Source organism: Citrus sinensis, chromosome 9, assembly GCF_022201045.2.
Source record: "Citrus sinensis cultivar Valencia sweet orange chromosome 9, DVS_A1.0, whole genome shotgun sequence".
Lineage (NCBI taxonomy): Eukaryota > Viridiplantae > Streptophyta > Magnoliopsida > Sapindales > Rutaceae > Citrus > Citrus sinensis.
The window spans coordinates 32,849,278-32,874,651 of NC_068564.1; the positions used below are offsets into that span (position 1 = coordinate 32,849,278).

General features: G+C 33.9%; 4 protein-coding genes across 7 annotated transcripts; 3 read left to right on the top strand and 1 right to left on the bottom strand.

The window, feature by feature from the left end:
* Positions 1-6,623: 6,623 nt before the first annotated feature.
* On the top strand, positions 6,624-8,840 carry LOC102610980 (RING-H2 finger protein ATL13). Its single transcript, XM_006474038.4, has one exon. The coding sequence runs from the start codon at positions 7,196-7,198 to the stop codon at positions 8,678-8,680; it is 1,485 nt and encodes a 494-aa protein (XP_006474101.1). The 5' UTR covers positions 6,624-7,195; the 3' UTR covers positions 8,681-8,840.
* A 2,200-nt stretch (positions 8,841-11,040) lies between these two features.
* Positions 11,041-15,161, top strand: LOC102610467 (mannosyltransferase APTG1). Of its 2 annotated transcripts, none has more exons than XM_006474036.4 (9): positions 11,041-11,374; positions 11,899-12,016; positions 12,158-12,262; positions 12,432-12,718; positions 13,512-13,793; positions 13,908-14,109; positions 14,357-14,508; positions 14,604-14,766; positions 14,880-15,161. In XM_006474036.4, exons 1-9 carry the CDS (start codon positions 11,163-11,165, stop codon positions 14,961-14,963), a joined length of 1,605 nt encoding a protein of 534 aa, XP_006474099.1. In that variant the 5' UTR covers positions 11,041-11,162; the 3' UTR covers positions 14,964-15,161. The 2 variants fall into 2 exon arrangements, with proteins under 2 accessions (XP_006474099.1, XP_024953680.1); XM_025097912.2 differs by having other exon boundaries at positions 12,432-12,637.
* A 772-nt stretch (positions 15,162-15,933) lies between these two features.
* Positions 15,934-17,562, top strand: LOC102610158 (uncharacterized). Its single transcript, XM_025097262.2, has one exon. It carries the CDS (start codon positions 17,170-17,172, stop codon positions 17,419-17,421), a length of 252 nt encoding a protein of 83 aa, XP_024953030.1. The 5' UTR covers positions 15,934-17,169; the 3' UTR covers positions 17,422-17,562.
* Positions 17,563-17,698: 136 nt separating this feature from the next.
* On the bottom strand, positions 17,699-19,962 carry LOC102628996 (VAN3-binding protein). Of its 3 annotated transcripts, none has more exons than XM_025097261.2 (8): positions 19,758-19,962; positions 19,589-19,663; positions 19,414-19,482; positions 18,941-19,298; positions 18,671-18,841; positions 18,468-18,517; positions 18,240-18,288; positions 17,699-18,075 (listed from the first exon to the last, which is right to left on the bottom strand). In XM_025097261.2, the coding sequence occupies exons 1-8, from the start codon at positions 19,929-19,931 to the stop codon at positions 17,852-17,854; spliced, it is 1,170 nt and encodes a 389-aa protein (XP_024953029.1). In that variant the 5' UTR covers positions 19,932-19,962; the 3' UTR covers positions 17,699-17,851. The 3 variants fall into 3 exon arrangements, with proteins under 3 accessions (XP_024953029.1, XP_024953028.1, XP_006474621.1); XM_025097260.2 differs by having other exon boundaries at positions 19,589-19,660; positions 19,746-19,962; XM_006474558.4 differs by having other exon boundaries at positions 19,746-19,962.
* Between the last annotated feature and the right edge of the window lie 5,412 nt (positions 19,963-25,374).

Here is a 25,374-nt window from a genome sequence, read left to right on the forward strand (position 1 = left end):
CTTGCTTCAATCTATACGATTTCACAGCGAATAATAATAATAATAATAATAATAATAATAATAATAATAATAATAATAATAATAATAATAATTGAAGTATAAAATAATAAATAAGAGTTGTCCTTGGTTGAATTATTTCTTCATTATATTTTGTTAGTGTATTAATTGGAGTTCGAGACTTGGCCAGCAAAGACCATAAAATATAATTGGTACTTGCTCTCTAGAAATAAATAGATTTTGTGTGGAGCTGTCAGTGGATTTGCACATCAAATTTAAACCATGTACAGTTGAAACACCCAAATTTTATGTGACGTAACCGAGCCCATTTAATTAGGGGTGGGTAATTCGGGTTTGAATCAGATTCGGATAAACTCAATCGCATTTTGGGTCAATTGAATTGGAAAAAATATAATCCCAACTTAATTCCAAACATGAGATCTGATCCGAACATATTCGGATCGAATTGAAGATTTGTGTTTGTTTTAGCTTAAATTTTTTTTTGGATTTTCGGATCGAATTGGGTCAAGTTCGATCCGATCATGATTCGATCTGATCGGGTTGGCCAAAATCCAACCCAATCGGATTATATCATTTATCAAAATCCAATCCGAACTCAAATTTTTCAGATCAATTCGGTTCAGGTCATTTACTCACCCCTGCATATGAGCATTTGACCACTTCAATAATCCCCACCTTTTTTACACTTTTTAAAAATTTTCTGGAAAAACGAAAATCAATAAAATACCCACTTGACATACAGACTCTCAGGGGAGTGTGCTTTTTTTTTTTTTTTTAAGTTAATGAAAAATCCACTCCCACAACCGCATGCAGGAAGATATATAAGATCTTGGCATATTTATGATCGTAAATACCAATTTATTGACTTCTTATTATTATTATTATTATTATTATTATTATTATTACACTTTCCTAAATCATAATGTAGCTGAGAAATGGGTGTGCAGCGGTCCACTTAGAAATACATATACAGCGAGACAAATTTGGGTTCATAAGAGTAACCCAAGAGCGTAGCCCAGCCTGGAAGCTACCCAAAAAATGAGAAGTACAACATTTGGGTTCTCACACACCACAAAAGCCCTCTTCAGAGTTTACAATTTTAACCTGAATGGAAATTACAATAAAAGACAAAGGCAAAGGCATAATTTCTTGTTAATTATGAAACTTTTTCACAAACCATATCTTCTTTACACGACGACGACGCTATGCTATGCTATGCCATGCTGTCTACCAATTGTGCAAATAATTGAGTAATTGACGAATACTCTGCTCTTCATTTTTATTTCAATTTCTTACGCAAGAAGGGAAAGCAAGTAATATAAGGCTTTTATGAGGAAATTTTTTTTAAATTTCTTTTATAGGCTATCTTTGGGAGAGGGCTTTTATCAGGAAAATTGAGGGGTGCTAAAAGCTCAACCAAAAGTAGTGGCCATTGGGTTGTAAAACCTCGGGCTGGGCCCATCCCATTTGGTCCTTGGACTCATTAATTTTAGAAAAAGTAAAACTTTTTATATTGATGAAATCCATCAAACCGGTTTCGGGTAATTTAATAAAGTTTAAGTCATCATTAAATTATAACCAATAACAAGGAACTGTAGCACACTGTTGAATTCATCAAAAGGTATACACGCACGCACGGTGTAAAGTCATGTGGGTCGAGAGTTGAGAATCAGATAATTCTAAGGCTGTTTAAACAGAAAATAATAATAAAAATTACTGTTGAGATCCTACGAATGTGGAAACTTTTGAAATGGTCTTAATTTTTTTTTTATTCTAAAAGATTTTGCTTGTCACTTCTTGGAATCGTGCGTGTGAGTGTATATATATATATATATATATATATATGGGAGAGGGATTGAGAAACCCCATGTGCATGATGATTAATTTCAAGAACCTAATCATAGTCTTTTTGGTTTGAAATTGGGATCTCTCAATACTTTTTATATATAAATTCGGGTCAAAGTTTTTTTTGTTAAATAAAAAGAAAAAAAAAAAGAGATAATAACAAATTGATACGAAACCCCATGGCTGCGACAATTTCTTTCTCAAATCTTTGACATTTTAATTTTCATACTGAATATGTTATAAGACGAAAGCGCTAACGTTTGACATAAAACCACTTAAGACAAAAAGGACTACACGATCATGAGGCAAATAGATTGGATTAGTTATGCATAATCTTCTATTTTCAACGCCTAGAACAAGGAAAAATTATAAAAAAAAAAATTAAATCTCTCTCTCCCTTTATCTTTTACCTAATCCAAAACTAATTTTGACATTTTAATGATGATGTTTTAAGTAAAATAAATAAACGAATGAATAAAATGAAATAAAAGTGAGTAAGTTCTTTCATATTACTATTTTGGTTTGGATATTTATCATTCACACAGATTTATTGACTCGGATAATTTTATCACCCTTCTTTTTCCTCCCTTAGAATCATACAAAGTTGCTATTTGCTATGAACAGTCACAATCTATGGAGTCTAGGGATCTATCTCTAAAGATTTTTTTTGGTTCACCTTGTTAATTAATTCCTCTAAAAAAAATAAATAAATAAATAAAAAGTAGTAGTAATAGCTGATAAAATCAACTAAGGCCATGCAAGCATGATTGTCCTCTCTATTTACAAATTAAGGCCATGCAACGAATTATTGCCCTTCAATTTACACGGTTACACCTAACTCTAATTTACTTTTTTGGGGTAGGTTGAGATGTTTTTTTTGTTTTCATTGTGCCGGATTTGCAATTATTCTGCCGTTTAAGATGGAATAAATATAATAAAACCCAGCTATCATTTTCATCTTTTAATTAGATACGCTTCCTTTGAATTTTCTAATACAACATGGATACATTAATATTGATCATAGTCATATTGCGTGATGGAATTAGACTCTAATAAGTTAAAGCTTGGTTGAGATAACTTGTAATAACAGTTTTGCTCAAACATTTTTTTGCAGATCATCCATTAAAGAGTTATATTATCTGAAACTACATCGGTAAAGTCCAGATCATGGTATGCACGGCTGGAATTTATTTAAGCACACATGGGGAGTGACATCAACCTATTCAAAGACAACATTTTTCTATTTTTTGAGACTTGGGTGACGCATACACCAACATTTCATATATCATATTTTTGTACGAGCATTCATGCATGCAACTGTTTTGTTGATTTTCTAGAATCCTAGGTTGCAGAAATTGTCTAAAGGGCTAAACACAGTCCTCTGCGTGTAAGACGTTCACGTTTTTTCTCGGGAAAAACTAGCCAAACACACCAAGTCAACAGTGGGTGTGATTGGGTAGAAATAACAAAAACCTTATAAGCTCTTGCTGCTTTCTCTGAAATAGAAAATTGTTCCTGACACCAAATTCTAACAATTGCAAATTTGGGGCCGTCTCTTATTTCAATAACGTAAGTTTTATATAGGTCGTAGGTATCCATTTCCTTGAATGCTTTTCCGTTTTGACGAAGAATCAATTTTTAGTAAAATCTATGGAGTAGCTATAGAGTTTTGACTTTTTAGGAGACAAAGAAACGGCTACTTGCAGGTATCCCGGATCGATCCAGTGTGGGAAAAAATTACACCGTTGACTAATGCATTTCCATTAGGGATGGTAAAAATCTCCACGGGGACGGGTACCCTCAGGGATTTTTCCCATTCGGAGAGGGTATAGGAATAATTTCATACCCAATTTCTTATTCGGGGAGAGAACGGAGAAATTTTTTTACCCAATTTTTTATTCGGGGTGGGGGAGGACGGGGATGAGGTGGAATCCCCATCCCCTACCCATTTTCCCATTTTAATTTTTTAAAATTACTAGTAAATAAATAATAAAATTTAAATTATAAAATTATAAATATTGGTAAAAATAAAAAATATCAAAATATTTATATTATTAAACTTTTAGGCCTAATTAACTAATTGAAGTCCTAAATTTTTATTTAGGACATTAAAAAGACCGAGTAGATTTTAATAGCCAAACATTTTTTTTAATTTTAATATTCTTTAAATATTTTAAACTTAAATCTATTTTTATTTATTTTTAGATGTTATAATTGCCCACAATGAATCACAATTTTAATATCTAATCTAATCTAATCTAATATTTGCTTTTGATTTGCTTCGATTTAACTATTGTGTTGTAAAAGGAATAATCCACATTTATAAAGTGCCCACGCCACCATTGAAAAAGTTAATTTTGAATCTAAATTCGATTTTATTTGTAACAATTTTGTATTAGACTATTAATTTGTTCATGATAGTTTGTAAAAGAAGTTTGTATCCCTTGTATGTTGCGTTACTTACTAATTTAATGTATGTGACTTTTGTAATAAATATTAATGTAAGATATATTTCGAACTTTACTTTTATTTGAATTTTTTATTTTAATATAATTAACTCAAAATCGAAAAAAAAAATGTATTAGTTATTCGGGAATCGGGAACTCTCGGGGATCCCATGTTATTATTCGGGGAGGGGACGGAGACATACGCAAAATATCGGGGATGAGTACGGGGAGATCGGTCCCCTCCCCTCCCCTCCCCATTGCCATCCCTAATTTCCATACAAGATCATAGAGTTTTTCCTTTTTTTTTTAATCTATTAAATTTAATCTTTTCAAAATTAATTCTTCTAATTTTGACCTAATAAGTGACATTGTTCTTGTCATGATGAGCAACATCGCTCAATTAATCAATGGTTCAATTCTATTTGTGAGATATTATACATTTGAGTATATTAAATAATCCTTACTTTTAAATTAAGTTGCGATGCTTAAATGTTGATAATCAAGTTCTAATTAATCCACTAATTAATCTCCACCATTTTGGACTAATACTAACATGGCATTATCCTTGATAAAAGAGACTCACAATTTCTTGGTGACCATAGCGAGAAAAATATCTCCTTAGTTTTGAAGATTGGTGGCAATATTTCAGCTCACATCTTTACAAGCTTTGATGCTGTTGTCACCATCTTTTTTGCTGTTCCTTTTTTTTTTAATTTTTTTTTTATGAAAGGTTGTTGTTCATTTTTTTAAGTTGAAGAAATTGCTTCAGTTGATTGTGTTACTCAATGCATGCGTGCCACACACACACACACACACACACACAAAAAGAAGTGACAAATATTCAGACATTATGACTGGGATGGCGTGCTCGTTGTTCTTAATTTAATTTTATTGGCACAATGAACAAATAAACCCTTCAATAAATTTTTCTAACATTGAGTCTTTTGCAATTTCTTCTAGTGTAAATTCCACAATTTTTGCCTCTTATTTGCATTTTAAGTTATATTTCTTATCTTTGAATCAATTACTTTCCAGTTCCCAAAAGCTATGGCAAGTCACTTACGGTTAAATCTTCCTTAAATTAGAGCCAGTTATTTAGAACAGACTCATCCCATATCACTCTTATAAAAAAATTACTGGTTTTCCCTAGAAAGGGAAGGGCAAAAGAAGGAAGAAGCAATTTTGAGTGCCAAGCACTTTCAAAATCTTGCACACATGCTTAAAATTCACCTTTTTCGAAAAGCACTCGAATCTAAATTCTCAATCCATCCCGAGGAGACATAAAGCAGGGAATATCAAGAAAAGTGCTTCTTCCATTTAGGGGACCTTGCTACGTTACAGATTCTGTATGTAACGCAGCAAATGAGGAGCATCCACGCGTTGCAGGAGAGAGGAAAAGTTGTTGGAACTTAGCTGATACAAGACTAATTTCTATTGAGCTGTTACATACAGAGTCTGTAACGTAGTTTTGTCCCCATTTAGGTGTTTGGTTCCATCAAAGTTCAAACTTCCGAAAAGAAAATCCCAAAATCTATGAAAAAGCTGGCTCAAAAAGGAAAAGTTATCAAAAGCTCCCGTAAGATGATTGAAATACCCTTAAGTGTGAAGTTACATACTTCCACATTTTGATGGTCAAAATCATTGTACAATGGTATTTGGTAATTTCCCTAGGGGTTGCCGGGTTGAGGACCTATTTGACATTATGGGTAAACTGTACCTTTATATGAGAAAACATAAGAATCCAGGGATCCAAATGTTATTTACTACTCAGACATACCGAGCTCAAAAGACTCATTTCAACGGGGTTCGGGACCTCTTTGATACAAATAAAAAAACTATGCATTGTTTTTTGAAACTCACAAAATAGGGACGCGCAAATGTTATTTGCTCGAATACCAAAGTCTATGACAAAGTTGGCCAAGAGATGGGGGCGTCAAAGAAAAAGAAAAAGAAAAAGAAAAAGAGAAAAAAACGAGGAAAAACTGATTGTCTTTTGAATCGCCAGAGAAAGCTCCGTATCCGATGCTTTCTCAAAATTCCTTTCCAAATACTCTTATATCTCTCTCCGTAGACTTTGTAACTTTCACTAGTGCTGTGTGTCTTCTCCTGTCCTTGCTCACCACAAGAAAGAGCGATCTCTGGTACCTTGTCTACAATGTTACAAGTGTAACAGAACTATTAAACATGAAAAAGAAAGTGATCAGAACAAATGCAAAAGTAGTAAATAAGAAAACAGAAACAGAAAAATCAGTAAAAATAAACAAAACGAAAAACCCCATTTGAAGATTTTATTATCTTTTTTTTATAATCTTTTTATTTGCACTGAATAGTTTAGTCTGGGGAATTAAATGGGCATTGGGGTTGATGTAGATCAGCTAATGGTTTCTTTAAAGTCAACCCAAATGAGAAAGAGCCTTGTGTTTGATGGAAAATGAAGCAAAACAAGTCATCTTTCTAGTTTTAACCGGTGTGTATATAAATGAGAATTTGACTGTGATTCTGCGAAGGTTTTTACAGCAAATGAGATTGTTGTGATCATTTTAAAAACACATTTATTTTTCTGTATTGTTGGTAGATTTATTTATTGGTTGCTGGTAGTCATCAATTTTGTTTTTTTTGAAAGCTCAACTTCTGTCACCATTTATATCGAACTCCTTAAATTCGCATTCAATTCTCTCTCTCTTTCTTTGGTCATTTGACTTGCAGTTTCCTATTGCAGTGATAAAAATTCAATTTTTATCCCATTCACATGATATTAAATCTTGAAACAGCTTCTGGGTATCTTTGTTTTTGCTTGTTGCATATCAAATGGGATGCGTGATAAAGTTGCAATCTTGGTGAGTTTTTCTTAAATCTTCTTTGGCAAAAGAAAAGGGAAAAAACAAATGGCTTGGTTTTTCCTTGAAATTAAGGAAAGTACCATCGTTTCTCCTTCATCACAGCCAAATTTTCTCCCACAGCCGCCTCCATCTCCACAAAACGTTAATGATGGGTTTAATTTGGACAATAAGGTCAGCCCTAGTATACTTCTTATCATTATAATTCTTGCTATCATTTTCTTTGTTTCCGGTTTGCTTCATCTTTTAGTAAGGTTTCTTTTGAGGCCAACAAATAGAGACCCAGAAGATTTAGATAATGTGACTGCACTTCAAGGGCAGTTGCAGCAACTCTTCCATCTTCATGATGCTGGTGTTGACCAATCATTTATTGACACTTTACCTGTGTTCTACTACAAAGCCATTATAGGACTCAAGAACCCTTTTGATTGTGCTGTTTGTTTGTGTGAGTTTGAGCCTGAGGATGAGCTCAGATTGTTACCGAAATGTAGCCATGCGTTTCACATGGAGTGTATAGACACATGGCTCTTGTCTCACTCTACTTGCCCTTTATGTAGAGCTAGCTTGCTTCCTGATTTCTCTTCAAGCAATAGCTGCTCACCCGTTGTTCTAGTCCTTGAATCTGGGAGTGAGAGCTCAAGGGAGATTGGTGGGGATAGAGACAATCTAGGCAGAACCAATTCAGTTCTGAGAACAAGTACCCATCTTGGGTGTCGTGGAAGCAGTGAATTTGGTTCATCCCACATTGATTATACACACAAGTCTTGTGAGATTCTACCAAAAGAAGATGCAGTTACCTCACCGACAGCAGTGTTAGATTCAGGGGAAAAAGTTGTGCCTGTTAAGCTAGGCAAGTATAGAACTGTGGATGGAGGTGAAAGTAGCAGTAACAACAATATTGATGCTAGGAGATGTTTCTCTATGGGGTCTTTTGAGTATGTAATGGATGAAAATTCTTTGTTGCAAGTAACAATTAGAACACCAGTGAAGAAACAGTCCAGCAAGAAGCCCTCTTTGCCATTGACTCCTGGTCACAGGCTAGCAATGTCTGAATGTGATTGTGAATCAAGAAGAGAATTCAATGGCTTTGACACAATTAAAGGTATTGGAAGTAGTTTTGGTTCTAATATTAGTGCGGGCAAGGGCAATGATATTGGTAGAAGCAAAACAGATAGCTTCTCCATATCAAAAATTTGGCTTCAAGGTAAGAAGGAGAAGCATAATTTGCCGGAAGATCCATCGAGGAGAGCTTTTTCCTTCCGATTTCCAGTCAATAGAAATGCTGCTGCGGTTGGCGATGACCGGGATTTGAAATCGAAGAATGGCAATGTTGGTACTAGGAGGACTATATCAGAGATTGGCATTAGCAGGTGGGAATATGGAAGGAGTGAATTGGGTTGTGATGAAGAAAACCAAAGCTGTAGCAGATCGGATTTACAAACAAAGACACCATCCTTTGCGAGGAGGACTCTCCATTGGCTTATGGGGAGACAGAACAAGGTTGTTCATTCGTCCTTTACACCCAATGTCTAGAATATTTTTTTTTACCTTGGATTCTTCTCCAGGAATGTTTTCTTATAATGTCTCCATTATGGAAGAAAGATTTGGATGATATGTAGCAGGAAAACGAAAGGGAAAGCTAAATACAGAATTGTTGCATTCTCCATATAAAAATGCTCATATTTTCACAGCCTATTAGGTGTTCAAGATTGCTCTATAATTTGTTATGTCTATCTTGCTTTTTTTTTTTTTTTAATTGTATAGGTTTGTTTTGTCTATCTTATTTTTACATTCTTGGACTTTGCTAGCTAGGAGCAGTTTCAACATTTGAAATCAGGCATAGTTATTGATCTTTCTTATTAGTGTCTTCAAATTCAATGTCAAAATAAGTTAGGTCTACACATTTCATTTTCTTGGTTCATTGGCTTTTTATGTTAAATGTGACTATTGATCTGAAAGAATTTTTAATTTATTTGTAAGAATTTCTAGTTTATGCTTTCATAATCATGGATATGACAATATGCTGTTGTTAGGTAACAAGTAGATTGAAACCATTAGTGTGAGATGGAGACTTGAGTCCCTGTATGGAGGTCCCAACTCCCAAATACATTGTGTGGCAAATTCTTTCAACTACTTGCTTTTATCATCTCAATGATTTATTTCAATAACTTTACTTCCTTCATTTTTAATCTAATTTTGCTGCATTTTTCTTTCACTATTTTAAAGTAAAATCATCTAACAACTACAAGAAGATGATAATGATTCTTTCCATTTCTCTTCTATAAACTGTAGTATGATCTGTGAGAAAAAGTAAATGAATTCAAATAACCATATATAATTATAAACAAATGATCGAATTCCCCATAGCGAGTTTTTTATTTTTTTATGAGACTATTGCTCGTGATATTTACAATCATACAAATTACTGAACCAATTCGAGTGTGAGAGAAAGTGAATGAATTTAAATAACCATATATAATTATAAACAAATGATTGAATTTTCTATAGTGAGTGTTTTTTTTTTTATGAGACTATTGCTCATGATATTTACAATCAAATCAACTCTACTTCTGGAATAAGACTTTACTTCACTTATGAGATAAAACTGTCTTCATTTAAGTTTTGAGAAAAAAAATTTAAATTAAACCCTCACAATGCATCTAGAGGGATTCAAACCACTTTCCTCACAAGTAGGGAATGACTCTAGCCACTGAGCTTGGCCCTAGTGGTTGAATTTCCCATAGCAAGTTGAATAATACATTTGAGTAATAGAGAAAAGAACCATTAAGATTTGGTCCAGTAGTTAGAGCCACTCTCTCACAAGTGAGGGAAGTGGTTCAAGCCCATATAGATACATTGTAGGAGTTTTATTTAAATTTATTTATAAAGCTTGAGTAAATACAGTTTTCGATGATTAAAATTTTGCTCTCAATAATTATATGGTTGTAAATATTTTGAACAATAATCTCATTAAAAAAATAATAGAAAAGGGAAACGGAAAGGGGAATCCAAATTGAATTGGGAATTTGAAATGCTGACAAGTGCACATTAATTATCATTTCAATTTTAGCAGAAGCTGCCAATTGAGGTCAGTATGGTCACAGGCTGTTGCAATAAATATAGGCAAACTTTTAAGTGAACTACAGAAGACGTTTGATTTTTGAGGGATGCTAAACATTAATGGTAGATGTTAATAAGGGCCAAGGGAATGGTTGAGGTGCCGTTTTCTGGTGTTATTTCAGACACCCAACGACCATCCATCCTTTGTCATGTGATTGTCCCTACTTGAACTATTAATTGATTTAATTGATAATATTCTTTTTTGCCTAGTTAAAAATACTTGGAGTTCAAATCATGCTCACATTAAAATTCGGAAAGGAGTTTGATTTTTTTTTTAAAAAATTTATATAATCTCATTAATGTTAATTACCAATAGCGATACTTTCATGACCTTTTCGGATGTAGTTTGATTATGTAGCTAACCTCAAAGAATAATAGTAAAATTCTTTTATTGGCTTCTAATAACAACTATTGTATGTTAAATAGAAATGGGTACATGATCAATAAAATTAGTTGCTATATAAAAGTGAACGTTTGTATTGTGCTGCCGTACAACGAATTCCGAAAAACAACCAGTGAAAACACGATCATTAAGAATGATTTTGGCGAAAATGTTTTTGTTTGAGGTCCGAGGATTAAGTACAAATTAGGGGTACAACAATGCAAAACAAGAGTAGAAGATTTCTTCATTTGGGCCCGAGGGCTTCTCCATCGTCTAGGTCCACTGGGCTTGCTTTTTGTTAATCATTTCATCTTTGGGCCAGTTATTCGTATTAATTTTTATTAGACTAATCACATATATGGATCCTGAGCGAATCACAAGAAAGTATAGAGCTTAGGACTTTGTTTTGAGGAAATGGTCAGTGAGATGTTTTTGACAATTTCAATAAACTGAACTGACGTTCGGTTGTTCAGTTCAGACTTTAGTATCCACGGACACAGAAGACACAACACAATGAGACAAAGACACAGAGCTGTTAACACAAACAGTAACATATCTGAGGAAGAACAAAACAAACACTCGAAATCTCTTTTTTTCTCGTCGGAAAAAAGAATCTTTGGGATTTGTTTGGCTATAAGAATCGTCAATGCTTTGCTTATACAAACTTATTTCAACCCAGATGAGCACTGGCAAACCCTTGAAGTTGCCCATCGCATCGTTTTTGGGTAATAACAAACACCCATTATGCCGACACACACACACACACACACATATGGGTTTTTATTATTTATTTTGAGCAAAGTAGAGGCTTGTTTGGTTTAGGAAACACTGAAAGTGCTTCCACATTCATTGTCAATAGGAAACTGCAACTGTGTCTGTGTTTTATGTAGCTTAGCGTTTCCGAATTGCTTATTTGGATTTTTGTAAAAGTGGATATAATGAGTGTTTGTCATTTCTGTTTCTTGTTAATCATCTCTCGTTTGACAAAAATGGTGGAAAAGTTTGATTTTTGGAAGCACTGAATTGCTTTGTAAGTGTGTTTTTATCTCTCTTTTGTTTTATTTCATTTAGCTGTGCTGAAGCACTTGTTCCTTGGGGTAATGGGTGTGAGGTATCGGTTAACGTAAATGGGAATTAAAGTCATGGCGGTTTCTGATTTTGAAAGCGGTGGAAGTTTTTTTAATGTGAGTTAATGGTGCATGGTTGAGTTGTGCTAATCATACTTTTTTTTTATTTATCAAATTGGTAGGTATGGTCATTTGACATGGGAATGGAAGAAGGGAATCCGAAGCTACTTGCATCCAATGCTGTTTGCTCTCCTTTACAAAATTCTTGTTTTTTTGCATCTTGATACTCCCTTTTTCATGGTAAATATAGTAATGTGTGTTTGGGTTTGGGTTAGATGTATATAGAATTAGTAACAATTAAATACTGATAGAGGGATTATATAGCTTGTCTTTTTTGTTTATTTTAAGACGCACTTATATACCCTATTTTATGCTTCATAGATAAAGGCTCCACGGCTGCTGCAGTCCTTATTTTCTGCGGTTGGTGATTTATACTTGTACAAGTTTTCTCGTGTCCTCTTTGGTGATCATGTCGCAAAGTGGGCAGTATCCTTCTGTTACGAGTTTTTACCGGATTATTCTAATATTATTTATCGATTTTACTGCTATTTTTCCACTTCATATCAGAGATTATCATTTCTTTTTATTGAAATGCAAGACACTGTAATTTTCATCCTGACATTGATGATAGTTGATGTCCTTAACTGTACTGCAGTTGTTTTCTCAATTGGCAAATTGGTTCATGTTTTTCTGTTTCAATCGTACATTTTCAAATAGTTTGGAGACTGTTCTTACCCTTGTGGGTCTATACTATTGGCCTACTTTGAGAGTTTCTTCGAGCAAATTTCCCTCTGTTTCAAGGAAATTGGGTTTGGCTTTGGCAGCATTAGCTTGTGCTATTCGACCAACAAGTGCTATTACGTGGTTGTATGTTGGCCTTCTTGAGCTAATTTTTGCACGTGATAGATTGCAATTTATATTTCTAGAGGCAGCCCCTGTTGGGTAGGTAGTAATGCATGTATCTGCCTTTTTTGTTCCTTTGCTTATTAATGGTTTTCAATTCATTGATTTTCTTATCCATACCTCATTCTCCTGTATATAAATGGAATCATTAACAGCCTGGTGAATTTGATAAAAATGTATTCAAGCCGGATATTTTGATATTCATGTGCTAAAAGACAATCTGGAGATATTGGTATTTTAAAAGGACGACTATTATGCACAGTGGCATCTTTAAATCCATTGTGTCAACATTTCTAATGATCCTTATATGCTGAATGTTCTTCCTTACTGATCTATTTAGAAAATGATGCAAATCCGTTTTCTTTCTATACATGTTTGTTCTTTTATTCTTCTTAATGATGGGGATTATAGGCGATCTGAGGGGATTGTAGTCTGTGATAATTTCTGGATTTCAATTCTTTAGAAAAGTAAGGTTGAAACAATCTCATTCATCTTTGTAATTTTTCACAGATCGCTTAAACAACTCATAGTCACATTGAAACTAACTCAAATTGCAACTAACACACACAATGTACACTCTTGCTAAATTATATGGCCTTGGCCTGTCAGATATTCACATGGTTTCGGGCATTGTCCTTCTGTGAAAAGTGATCATTCCTTGAAAATGGAGTTTTAGACAGCCACACCAGTTATTTATGTCATTGCATTTGCCACCTGTACTGCTGGGTTAACTGCAGAAACCATTTAACAGACCAAACGTATGCGAGCATGCTAAAATAATTTTAGGCGTTTATCTCTTCTTGATTCCTTACACTTTTACTTATGGTATCAGGGTCCTGGTGCTTGGACTTACGTGTTTGTTGGATCGTTTGATGTATGGCTCGTGGGTTTTAGTACCTCTTAATTTTCTGAAGTTCAATTTTCTTTCTTCTGGTGGAGATTATTATGGAACTCACAAGTGGCACTGGTACTTCACTCAGGGATTCACAGTCATGGTCTTCACTTTCTTGCCATTTTCAATAGCTGGCATCATCAAGTCTAAACATTGGAAGCTCAGTGGTCTAATTGCATGGGTTTTAGGACTTTACAGTGTATTAGGCCATAAGGAATTCAGGTAAACTCAATCTCTATTGGAATCATTTTGTGAGGATTTGCAATAGAAAATTCAATTTTGGACCTTTGGTCTTAGTTCATAAAGGCTGCCCTTTAATTATTCCATCACCTACAGGTTTGTCCTTCCTGTGCTTCCGATAGCTTTGATGTTCTCTGGATATTCATTAGCGGTGATGGAAAAAGCTGATTATTTAGAAAATAAAAGGAAAGGTTCTTTAAACACTCGTTCCAAATGGCTTTCTAAAACTCGATTTGCCATCTTCTTCTTGCTTGTTACCAACATTCCAATGGCATTATACATGAGTTTGGTTCATCAGGTAAATTAACTTCCTTGTCTAGAAGCTACTTCTTACATTTCCTCAATAGACACAACTGCGTAACAACTAACAAGCTCTATTACTCGCGCGCATGATGTTTCAGTTCCTTTTCAAAAGTGATTAAAATAAAATTTCTCTATTATTCTTCTCATTTTCTTTGTTTTGTATAACTGTAGTTAAGTAAAGGTTATTGTGATGTGTTCTAATTCTCTTTTGGCTACTACTTACCTTCAATCCTGCTTGACAGAGAGGAACTGAAGATGTAATGAACTATCTATCTAAAGAAGCCCTGAATGAGAAAGTGAAAAGTATCCTTTTCTTGATGCCCTGTCATTCCACACCTTACTACTCCGCTCTGCATCGCAATCTGCCCATGCGTTTTCTGGACTGCTCACCTAGGTCTGATCTTTGGGTTTTCAGTTGGGTTAATCTTTAAATGCCGCTTGATATGCAATTACCCTCTTAATATTTTTGTTCTGGTTTTTGCTCACCAGAGAAGAGAAAGGAATCCTAGATGAGTCAGACCGTTTCATGAAGGACCCTGTTGCATTTACATCAGAAATTACAAAAAATGGTTCTCTACCTAGTCATGTTGTATTATTTGGTTCAGAGGAAATATTATTGAGGGACTTACTTAAATCATATTCCTTCAGAGAGGTACGTGCTAAAACTTACCTTCTAAGAATAGTTTCATTATACTTTATTTTGTTTATTTCATTTTCAACTGTAGCTCATTCTACTTTCTGAATGAAATCTCATCATCATGCCAGATACGTAGGTTTTTCCATGCTCACTTCAAGGTGGACCGTGATCTTCAAGCATCAGTTGTTGTATATGCTTTGACTAGCAAGTGACAGTTCTGCTATTTGCAAACCTGTTTTTGTAATCTAATCTTTCCCTCGCTTTCTTAAACTCTTCTGTATTCTGCCCTCATGAAGAGTTAGCCATTTGTTTATGAAAACACAATTCGAGTGTCATCCGAGATGAAATTATGAATGTCCCTGTCACCAGCTAATTTGCTGTAACTTGAACTAAATGGATGTCTTTGACTATGCACGCGATAGTATAACATGTGAAAGCCTTAGAGAATATTCTACTGGTTGAATGTAATAAGATGATAATTAATTTCAATGTTAAAAATATTTTCTTTTCTAAATTTGTCCAGAGTAGAAGTACTAATAAGCCTATGTTCTCTTTTCTCTTCCATTTTGAACTCAATGAGCATTATAGAAAGGATGATATTGTTCTTACTCTGCCATTCTAAAATGTGATTAATGGCATATATCCAGAAATATGCTGTTAATTTATAAGACTTAGGTCCCATTTTATGGTATTTTCTTTTTAAAAATGTTTGGTGGACACTTGCTGTTGTGGTTTGGAAGTCAAGATGATTTGAACCATGTTTTTATGATGAAAAATTTATAATATTTTTATTACTTTTAATTTTATCAAAATCATTATTTAAATGTTATATTTACTATACATTATCAACTTTTATTCCATAACTTTATTTATTTATTTTTTTTCATAACAGCTGTAGTTTTAAAGTTACAATAACATAAGGAAAAGTAGCTGAGCATTCTGTTAGAAATATTGTTGCCTAGACCAAGTCATCAACAATGTGTATAAACTCTGACGTAAAATATGAAGTGAGAGCAGGATTACTAGGGCATTACAGAGGCTACTAATGGTATATAAACTGGACTTTCCGTATTTATTCAAGCTCCTTATTTAAGAAGGAATTATTACATGCAATAAATATCATAGAAAATGCATATTCCTTAAGACTGAGCATTCTGTCAGGGATTTTGGCTAATAGTACTGGCTACTTTGCATGCTGGCTCAATATTTGTATTTCATACTGGCTACGATGTGGTACTGGCCGAGTAGTAGTATTTCAACTTTCATCCTAGATGCAGTGCATGAAGTACCTGCAGTTGCTCTTGCAAGTTGGCGTACTTTGGGTCGGTAGCCACATTCTTTGAATTCTGGCCCTATTGACATAAAGTTCAGTTACACTTTGCCTTGCCCATAATGAAAGGACTCATGGCTTATCCTTTCATCCTGGAAAACTATTGTCCAATAACGCAGCCTAATATCTACACTTGTTTCCCGGGATAAGTAAGACCCACATGCAGCCAAAGCCAAATTAATTAGGTATCTAAGGGGAGAAAAAAAGTTGGAAAAAAAAAAAGATGTGTGTGGACAAGTTAATCTGTTGACATTCTAGGGTATGTTTTGGGCCGGGCGTTTGTGATCGGTTCAAAGACTAACTTACTAGGTTGACACTCGTTCATTTTCTTTTCAGAGTGAGGCTGACATTTGTCACATAAGAAAGAGACTTGACATGTCAAGATTCAGGCTTCTTGCTTGCGCATGGATAGATGAGTCCATAGAAGTAGAACAAAAGCTTGATTATCAGTAGGTTGGTTGATTGATCAATATCAGAAATGGGCTAAGCCAGTCTTTTTCTGAGAAAGGAAAAACGAAGAACACTACAGAATGAGAAATGACATGATCAGGAGACAAAGAACTAGAAGAAAGAGCCCCACCAACTCAACCCGCTGTCACCATCCATGCTTCTGAAAAGCTTGCATTATCAACTTTCCACTGCTTTGCTATCTATCTCTCCACACAATACTTCCCCCAGGCATCAACCAGTAACCGATATAAAAATAACAGCTTACTGAGATGATTCTATTGTTAAGCAGAATATTTCTACTAAATGAATCCCTTTGTTTTGTAAGCACTTTAGTTCCATAATAAAATTGGGTCTTCAGGAAGCTGTATCTTATTTTATCCATTTAATTACAAGTGTTATGTCATAGTTTTCTGAAAAGCAAAGGCTAGAGCTTATCATTTAGCTGATGTGCATGACAACAAGAACATAATGACAGCTGAAAATGACTACCACAGCCATATTGCTCCATATCTACCCCATCTTTTGCTTTAAATTCCAATAGTGTCTCCACTTGTTGTAACCCATTACATATAAAAACACCTTGGCTGACTTGAAACTTGAAGCCTTAAAATTTCATTGAATTTTGGGATTGGGGCTACATGAGAAGAGCTAGCTTGTTGATCATGAATAGAAGAAACAAAAAGACGAAGATGGGCAGTTTGGGAGTGAGAAAGAAGGTGAAGCTTGTCAACTTTTCAGTTCAAAGAAATCTTTCTACTCTGCGAAGGATCATTCCTGGCTGTGATCGGGCTGATGTTGATACCTTGATTCTGAAGTCTATTGAGCAAATGTTAAAACTACAGTTACAAGTTTCTGTTCTCAAAAGCCTCTCAAATTACTTTGGGATATAATATGAAAGGGTTATTCAGAGCAACTCAAATGTTGTATCAAATGTAAGTTTCATTCACTTGTAAGATTAAGTTTCCTATGTGTATTGTGCATCTACTTTGTGTTTTAGACAAACAATAATTTAATAACTATGGTTCATAATTCTGATTTGACTGCTCAATGAGTCGATATCATATATCTTTTCTATCATTTCATCCTTCTGTTGTTTTGATTAAGCATTTTGTCGCCAATGTATTTGATCTCTTCTTGTGTATGCACACATCTTTAGCTACGAATTCACATTTTGTGACATACTGAAATAGAAGAGTGAAATTGAAGAGAAAGCAGTTATAATCAAGCTCATAGTTGTAATACTATAGTTTGATCATAATTACACAATATATGAAGTACAGATACGCAAATTACTATTGCTCATAAAAGCACAACATTACTTCACTTTTTGTAGTAGTGAAGCTCATATTTTGTGAAAGAAGCAGAAAGCATAAGCATGTGATTAATGGTTGTTGCCCACATCTTGTACCGCTGATAATCATCTCCCATGTCCAGCTTAATCGTCCCCAGGTTTGTAGTCAACACGAGAAGATAGCATGTATCAGTCTCTCGAACATCAGCATCTGAATCTTTGTACAACTCAGCGTGCAAATCTAGTATGACACCTAACATTTGAATCAAGACTTGTTAATATAGTTAATTCTCATTTGCACATGGACATACTTTTCTTAAAACAATAGACATGATTACTGGAGTCTTAATACACTTATTTGTACAAGATTAGCATTAAATAGAGGGAAAAGGGGAAAAGAAGAAGAGTGAAACATACTTTCTTTCTTGCTTTTCAACAGATTAAGCTTCTTTAGTATCAGCACAACCTGTAAAGTTGGAATTATAATCATAGATTAGGCTAAAGCTGCAGCAAAAGTTCACATAGGAATCATCTGCCTTTTCTATTTTCCCTTAACATTTTATCTCTAAGGTTCAATTTACACTCTGTTTGGTTGCTAGGAAAATTGTAAATAGATAGGAAAACTTATTGTTAGATAACTCAGACCTTAGAGTTGCTGTTTAAGATGATGGACACTGATCTCATAATGTAATCCCCTGTTTGCGTAAAATTCAAAAACAGAAAAAGAAAATTTGAGACACAGTCTAATGGAGATGAGAATCATGAAACAAACTACGAGAGTCCAGAAAATGTGTAGTTGCCAAGTGAGTGATACATAGAACTTGAATGAAGATTACGAATCCATCTACCATCTGATGTTTCAATGCCAAGCTCAATGCCTTTGGCAAGTAATAATCTACACTTCTCAAAGTCGAAATCAAGATCATTAACGTTGTCTTCAATAGGCAGCACGGGAGTGCTACCATTTAATATGTTCTTGCATCTTGATCTTGCCTTAAGTGTTTCGGCTCCTTTCAGTGCTGAAAAAATTAAAAAAAAAAAGCAAAAACATCAATTATTTGTACGAGAAGTAACATGCATTATTAGTTCATGTGTGTAAGTGCAGAATGATGATTTACATGTTGTAGCTGCAGCCGTGAATGTTAAGATGTCACTTGCACTTGTACCACTCATGGCTGAGCTTATGACACTACTAAGCTGCTCTTTCTTAGCACCCATTCCTTCAGCAACTTTTGCACATTGTGCCGCAACCAAAGCAGCTGCAGAGGCCACTGCAGCCTCCTTGGATGTGCTAGAATCGTCCCTTCTTGCATTTTCCGCTGCAATTGCAGCTAGTGCAGTTGCTATCCCTGCCACTGATATTGCTGCATGCACTTCAGCTCTTTGTAACCTGTCTTCTTCTTTTCGCTTTTGCTTGAACTCTCTCAACCATTTCTTGATTGAAACAATCTTAAACGGCTTTATCTTCCATGGTAGCTGCATTAAGAATAGTGATCAGACTTCTAGTTTGAAGCATGAGCAAAAATTATCAGCATTCATATGGACTTTTCTTATGGTTGTAAAATATAGGTAGCATATGTGGATTCCATACCCATTTCTTTCGGAGACAGCTGCCGTAGTTCAACTCAGGATGCATAGCTTGTTGCATCCATATCCAGGACTGAAAACAATCAAGGAAATATTATTCATGAATAAGTCTTCTGTTCAACCAAAACACGAAAACAATGATCATATTAGCTATGCAGCTTGAAATGATTTGCCGTTACCTTCACATCATTGGATTTCCATGGCGGTAGAGACTTGAAATCTGTATCATCCATTTTTACGCTATTGTCCATCTTCTACATGTTACAAAATCTTATTAAATTTCTCTTGTTCATTCAATAAATTAAGTATATCTATATGCTTAGCAATTGAACTTACCGTAAATGGCACCTTGGTGTCAGCCTGATCAAACTTCTTAATCGAGTTATCAAGTGGAACAATTGATCTGTCTTGAAGCTCTGCAGGTTGCAGAGCTTGAACTGCAAAGTTGCACCATGCACGCGAAAGAAAATCCATTGTCTCAGGATGTGCCTCGGAAGGCGTCGGGTTGAAATTGGTATCCATGTATTGAGAGAGCTAGCTTGAACTATGTGATATAAAGTCAAAAACAGAGTGAGAAAATTGTACCTAGTTTGACATATATATAACTCTAAACATGCATGTACACTTGAGTAAACATTCTAAATCACCATCATGTCAATGTTATAATGTTGCAACTTTAAATATGGTCCATTAAAAAAGTTCAGCATAGAGCTTTATGTCCCTCTTTGCATCATTACCGTTAGTTGGGTTTGATCAAGATAAGAGATTGCAATCAAATAAGTGATTACAAATTTAAGTTACAGGTTGTGTATGTCCTTCCAGGCATATACATAAAGTTTTTCTCCACAGAGAAATTAGACAGATGAGATGTTACAGTTGGAAAATGAAATCAAATGTTTATAAATGGAAAAATAACCAAAACTTCCTTCTTATTTGACAATTAATCATTTTTGCACCCATGGTTTAAAATCCACCAAAACTGTCACTGGCATAGTGACAATATTGTAATATTAAACAGTGGGATATACTTTTTGGAGGATAATTTGATCTTTTTGAAATAAACAAATCAGACAATGAAAAATGGATGGACTTTGCACTAAAATTGAAGTAAAAAATTTAATAATTAACGAATATTATTAACGTTAAGAGAGTCGTAATGAGTTGTAAAATATGAGAAGAGAAATGATTAATTTTACCAATCAAGAGGGAGTTTAATATATATATAAAGTGGAGCTGCACAAAACAATTGAACAAAAATGGACCTACTGGGAAATATAAGTGTCCGTAGATAGACAGATTTTGATTGGAGGGAGCCCCTCAAGATTGCAATGAGAGATAACACGTGCTAACCATTATAGAAGCATTAAGAGTTGTAGGATAAAATGATAATAAAGGCAATGAAAAGGTCCAAATTTCCTTTTGTATCTTTAAATCAAAACCATAACTTGAAGCTAAGTATGGAAAATTTTAGATGAATAAGAGAGAGATTTATTTTCTAGAGCTGTCAAGGGCCACCACATTAGCCCCCTCTATGTGCTGCAGCATTATAGCCAAAGCTTGCAGTTGGGGCTAACATTTAGAAAAAGGAAGCAGGCATGTATCATTGAAGCTAAACATTCTTTAATTAGAATAAAAAATTTGTGTTATGAACAAACCCTTTTGATGATCATGCTAAAGCTTAACTTTTTGTATTAAATTGAGCAAATGGAAGTTGGTTGAGTAGCTTTTATGATCAAAATCTAATTAACTTAGTTGTAATCTTTCTAGATGGCCTTATGGGGTCAGATTAATTTGAGAATTTCTGAGCTTTGGAAATTTAATTGAAGGTGAGCTCATCATTAGAATCATGTGACCATAGATGCTTATACTTTCTTTAATGGTGATTGTGATCGACCGAACTATCGAATATGAGTCTCAGGGAAATGAACTTGCTTTAATTAAGTTTCAAAAAGCATAAATCATTCAGTGTTATGTTAACTTCACTCATTTTATGGTAAACAACTAGATTTGTGGCATACTTCTATAATTCTCATTACAAGTAATATTTAATTTATTGATTAGTACAATTTATTTATGATAACGTAATTATTTATTAGTGAATGGTGATATTTGATCCCTCTATTTAAACTATTTATTTCAGCAGTCCTTATTTTTGAAATCATTTCATCTATTTTTAAAATTACCCTCATTAAAAATAAAAGATGTAATTTTTTAAAACTTTTTCTTTTCTCTATCTTATGAACTCTCTTTCATAAATCACCGCCATACCCACCTTCAATACGACCAAAGTCATTATCAATATTGAGCAACACTTATTGTTAGTTATTTTGAATATTTTTCTTTGTAAAAAATAGGGAACAAATGGTTTAATGAATTAAAAAAAAAAAGAAGAGCAAATCCTCAAATCGACTATGCCTAATGAAAAACAAAGAGAACCCAAGTAAATCGCTATTGTGATTATTTTAATCATGCATTGAAATTATTTTTCCTCAATCATAAAAGTTACCATCCCTTTAGCAAAGCCTCTACCATCAACTACGGTCTAATTGTTTCCAACTATCAGAGGAACATAATGACACCTTATGGTTCATTTTTTAGTCGCGTTTAGGACAAAGTAAAGTTTGATTCATCAGTCACCTTTAAACTATAGTTATGCTTATAGCAAGAACATGTGTAAAACTTTCGCTTCTTCCATTCACGATCCAAATATAAAACAAGGATTTTAGCTGGCATACAAGGAGATTGGGATTCAGCACTGAGTTTTAATCTTGAATTTGGTTGCATAAAGGCTTCATTCAAATTCATACTCTCATAAATGTTATTCAATATTTAGTGATTGATTTATTGGTGATGAAAATGGGAACAACTGTGATTGTCGAAAAAGGAAGAAATAATGCAGATGAAAGAGAAAAAGAAAAAGTTGAAAATTAATTAATTTTTTAAATTTTAAAGAGGGTTTTTTTAGAAATTGATGAAGTAAATTAAAAGGTAAATAGAGGGGTTCGTATATCACCTCTCTTTATCAAGTTCAAATTTTGTAAAATGGGAAGGTTTCAGCAGCAACTGATTTGGTGACTTGCCGACTTGCAACTTAACACGAGACGAGGCCCAACCATTTAGTACAAAAGTTTGGCCACCTTGCTGTAGTTGGGCCTTAGGCGTCGCTGGCAAGTTCTTTTCATTTAGGATAAGAGTCGGACTATTAGCATCTAGTCAAAAGTCTATTAAAAACCTCCTCTTGCACATCCACATTGTGTCCCACAATTAAAATTACCTGAAAAGACATTTTCCTGAGATGTACTTGCGAGACCTGAGATGTTTCTGAATCTCACCGTCAAACCTTGCTTTGTGTTTCACAACTCGTCAATTCATGTGTAGCTGTAGTCAGTCTCACAACCTCAATACAGCTCTCTTTAAGATTTTGCAAGAATTTTGTGGACATTTTCCTGAAAACTAACTGTTATTTCTGTTCAGAATTCACTTCATGCATTGAAAGAAACTTGTTCTTCGAACTCAAATCCAAAACACAACCCTTTACGACTTTTATTAAAAACTGCTTACAACCACGTTAAGGAATAAGATACAATTTCAAATAGTAACATTAATGTCTGCCTTCATTACGAGTAATTCCGCTTGAAAGCTTCCACAATTAAATTTTATAATAATAAAGTCAGATTTCATGATCATGAGCCTGAACCCACAGTCACTGAGCCTTTAGGGTAGGGCATAAAACTCTTTAAAGCTTGATACTTGACTGAACATGGGTTAGGAGGCTAATTATAAATATAAAACCTCTGGTTCTACAATTTATAGAGAGTATTATTACAGAAATATGGAAAAGCACCCACATTACATACCAGATTACCAAAAAAATTGTAACTACATAGGCTTCTTGATTTTCTTAATTAGAGGTTGAAAAAATATATCAAATTTTGGTATCTAAGAAGAATGAGCACCAGCAGTGTGAGAATTTCACCACCATTACTACGGTTTAACAATAGCTTCTTTTTTCTTTTTTCTTTTTTTAACTAATTAGGGTTATTTGGGAATAAATGGGGTGTTATGATATTGTTCAGTTTCTTTTTAATATTATAAAGTGGTGAAATGAGAAAAGGGGTTCTAATAGTTCTTTAAAGGGTTGCTAGTAGTTCCACACTTCCACTCTTAGGATAATAACATCTACCTTCTTTAATTTTAAACGGTTTTTCAATCGAGGATATAAACTTTCAGCTGTTATGAAAAGGTCCCTAATTCATATGGAGTTGACCCAACTATCTTTTAGTGTTATATTTCAGGAGCTTGGCAGCACATTTATATTATGGGTCCAACTATATTAGAACCGTTTTACGGTGGAGCACTTTTTCATAATTATATTATACGATCAAAATTATAATATATTTTTTTATTATTTTTCACTTTGCGTGTGTTGTTGTGATTCGTGCTGATTAACTCTAAAATAGTCATGGCCTTATATTACACATAAGAAAAAAATAGTAAAATAAAATTTTTTTTTTGGCGTGTCTTGTTATATTATTCGATATATACATTAATTTCACATTCTCTCTCAGGGCCCAATACAAACCCAACGTGCCCTTGAAGTTTCTGCCCATGGTCGGTCTCCTTTGGGTATCGGAACAAAAAGATAGCAACTTTTGGGCTAGCGCTGGACTCCATTGACAGTGGCAAAAGACTGCCCAATTGACTAATTGAGCAAAGTTTTTGTCTGTATCGTTTTAACGCTACTCATTTTCATCGAACATTCCCTGGCCTAACACATATTTACAAGAGAATGGTTCTTTTTCAAACCTGAAGTAGACGCTATCACGCCGTTGAAGATCAAAAAATATATTACCTCCAAGCATACTTAAATTTGAAATGCAGGCCCAATTTGGGAGGTCTGGACAATTACGTATGCATGTAGAAGATAGTTTTCCTTGTACTCAATATTCTTGTGGTTTTGATATTTACTAAAAAATCTAATGAGAAACTTTGTTATAAGTATAAATCATGATATGTCATCCTCAAAAAACAGTTCAGTTGGTTGATATTTTATTGTGGTAGTAAGAGGCAAAGTGTCGATTCTAAGAAAATACATTAATTGTGGGGTAGGATGGGGGGAGGTGTGCATAAGAGTAATGTCAAAGTCACAAATTATACTGTATAACTTACGTGACTTAATAATATTGGTTTAATGAAATAAAAAAAATCATGCATAACATTTGACATTTTAATCCATTAATATATTGTTATGCCATAATCAATTTGTATAAAATAATTTTTACAAAATAAATTTTGTGTCTCCGACATTAATTATTTCTATGAAAATTTAAAAAAAAATGTGTCATGTAAAAATTCTGGAATTGTACTTATCATTTTTAGTTTGTATACAGTAATGTATATCCCTAATATTTTGCATAAAAAAGAAGAAAAAATGTTGCATAAGTTTCCTGTTAAAATTTCATTGAAAACAACAAAAATGATTTTCCTCAGCTTATTTTGGACTGTTTTCAAGATTATATGAAGAAACTAGTTTATGAAGAATTCCATATAACAGCTTGTGTCTTTTCATATCATTCATTTTGAAACATTAATTGTTTCCTTGTCATGTATATTTATGGTTCTAAAAAGTCTATATGAATTAATAAACAGAGTTGAAAACTACCCAACTAAAATTTTCGAAGGGGATTTGCTGTCATCTTATGTATAAATCGGCAAACATCAACACTCCGATTTTCGGTTGATCATGTTTCAAGAAACTAGAGATAAGAGTAGTTATGATAATGTGATGTGAAAGCTCAGCCAACGAGTGATGAGAAAATGAGATGGGTTTTGTGTATTCATATGCTTGGATTATTATTAAGATAAGAAAGTGCATTTCACGAAATGATTATTGGTACATATTCTTTTTAATTTTTTGAAAGAAAAGTTTTGTTTTGATCGATTCAAAATGACGCTGATTCGATCT

Bases quoted from the DNA above. Each gene is read 5' to 3' on its own strand.
- LOC102610158 (XM_025097262.2), top strand. From the start codon at position 17,170: ATGAGAAGAGCTAGCTTGTTGATCATGAATAGAAGAAACAAAAAGACG.
- LOC102610980 (XM_006474038.4), top strand. From the start codon at position 7,196: ATGGCTTGGTTTTTCCTTGAAATTAAGGAAAGTACCATCGTTTCTCCT.
- LOC102610467 (XM_006474036.4), top strand. From the start codon at position 11,163: ATGAGACAAAGACACAGAGCTGTTAACACAAACAGTAACATATCTGAG. The intron at 13,794-13,907 runs GTAAACTCAATC...CATCACCTACAG, and splicing joins TTAGGCCATAAGGAATTCAG to GTTTGTCCTTCCTGTGCTTC. The intron at 14,110-14,356 runs GTAAATTAACTT...CCTGCTTGACAG, and splicing joins ACATGAGTTTGGTTCATCAG to AGAGGAACTGAAGATGTAAT.
- LOC102628996 (XM_006474558.4), bottom strand. From the start codon at position 19,931: ATGGATACCAATTTCAACCCGACGCCTTCCGAGGCACATCCTGAGACA. The intron at 19,483-19,588 runs GTAACGGCAAAT...GATTGTTTTCAG, and splicing joins GGAAATCCAATGATGTGAAG to TCCTGGATATGGATGCAACA. The intron at 19,299-19,413 runs GTATGGAATCCA...TTCTTAATGCAG, and splicing joins GCTGTCTCCGAAAGAAATGG to CTACCATGGAAGATAAAGCC.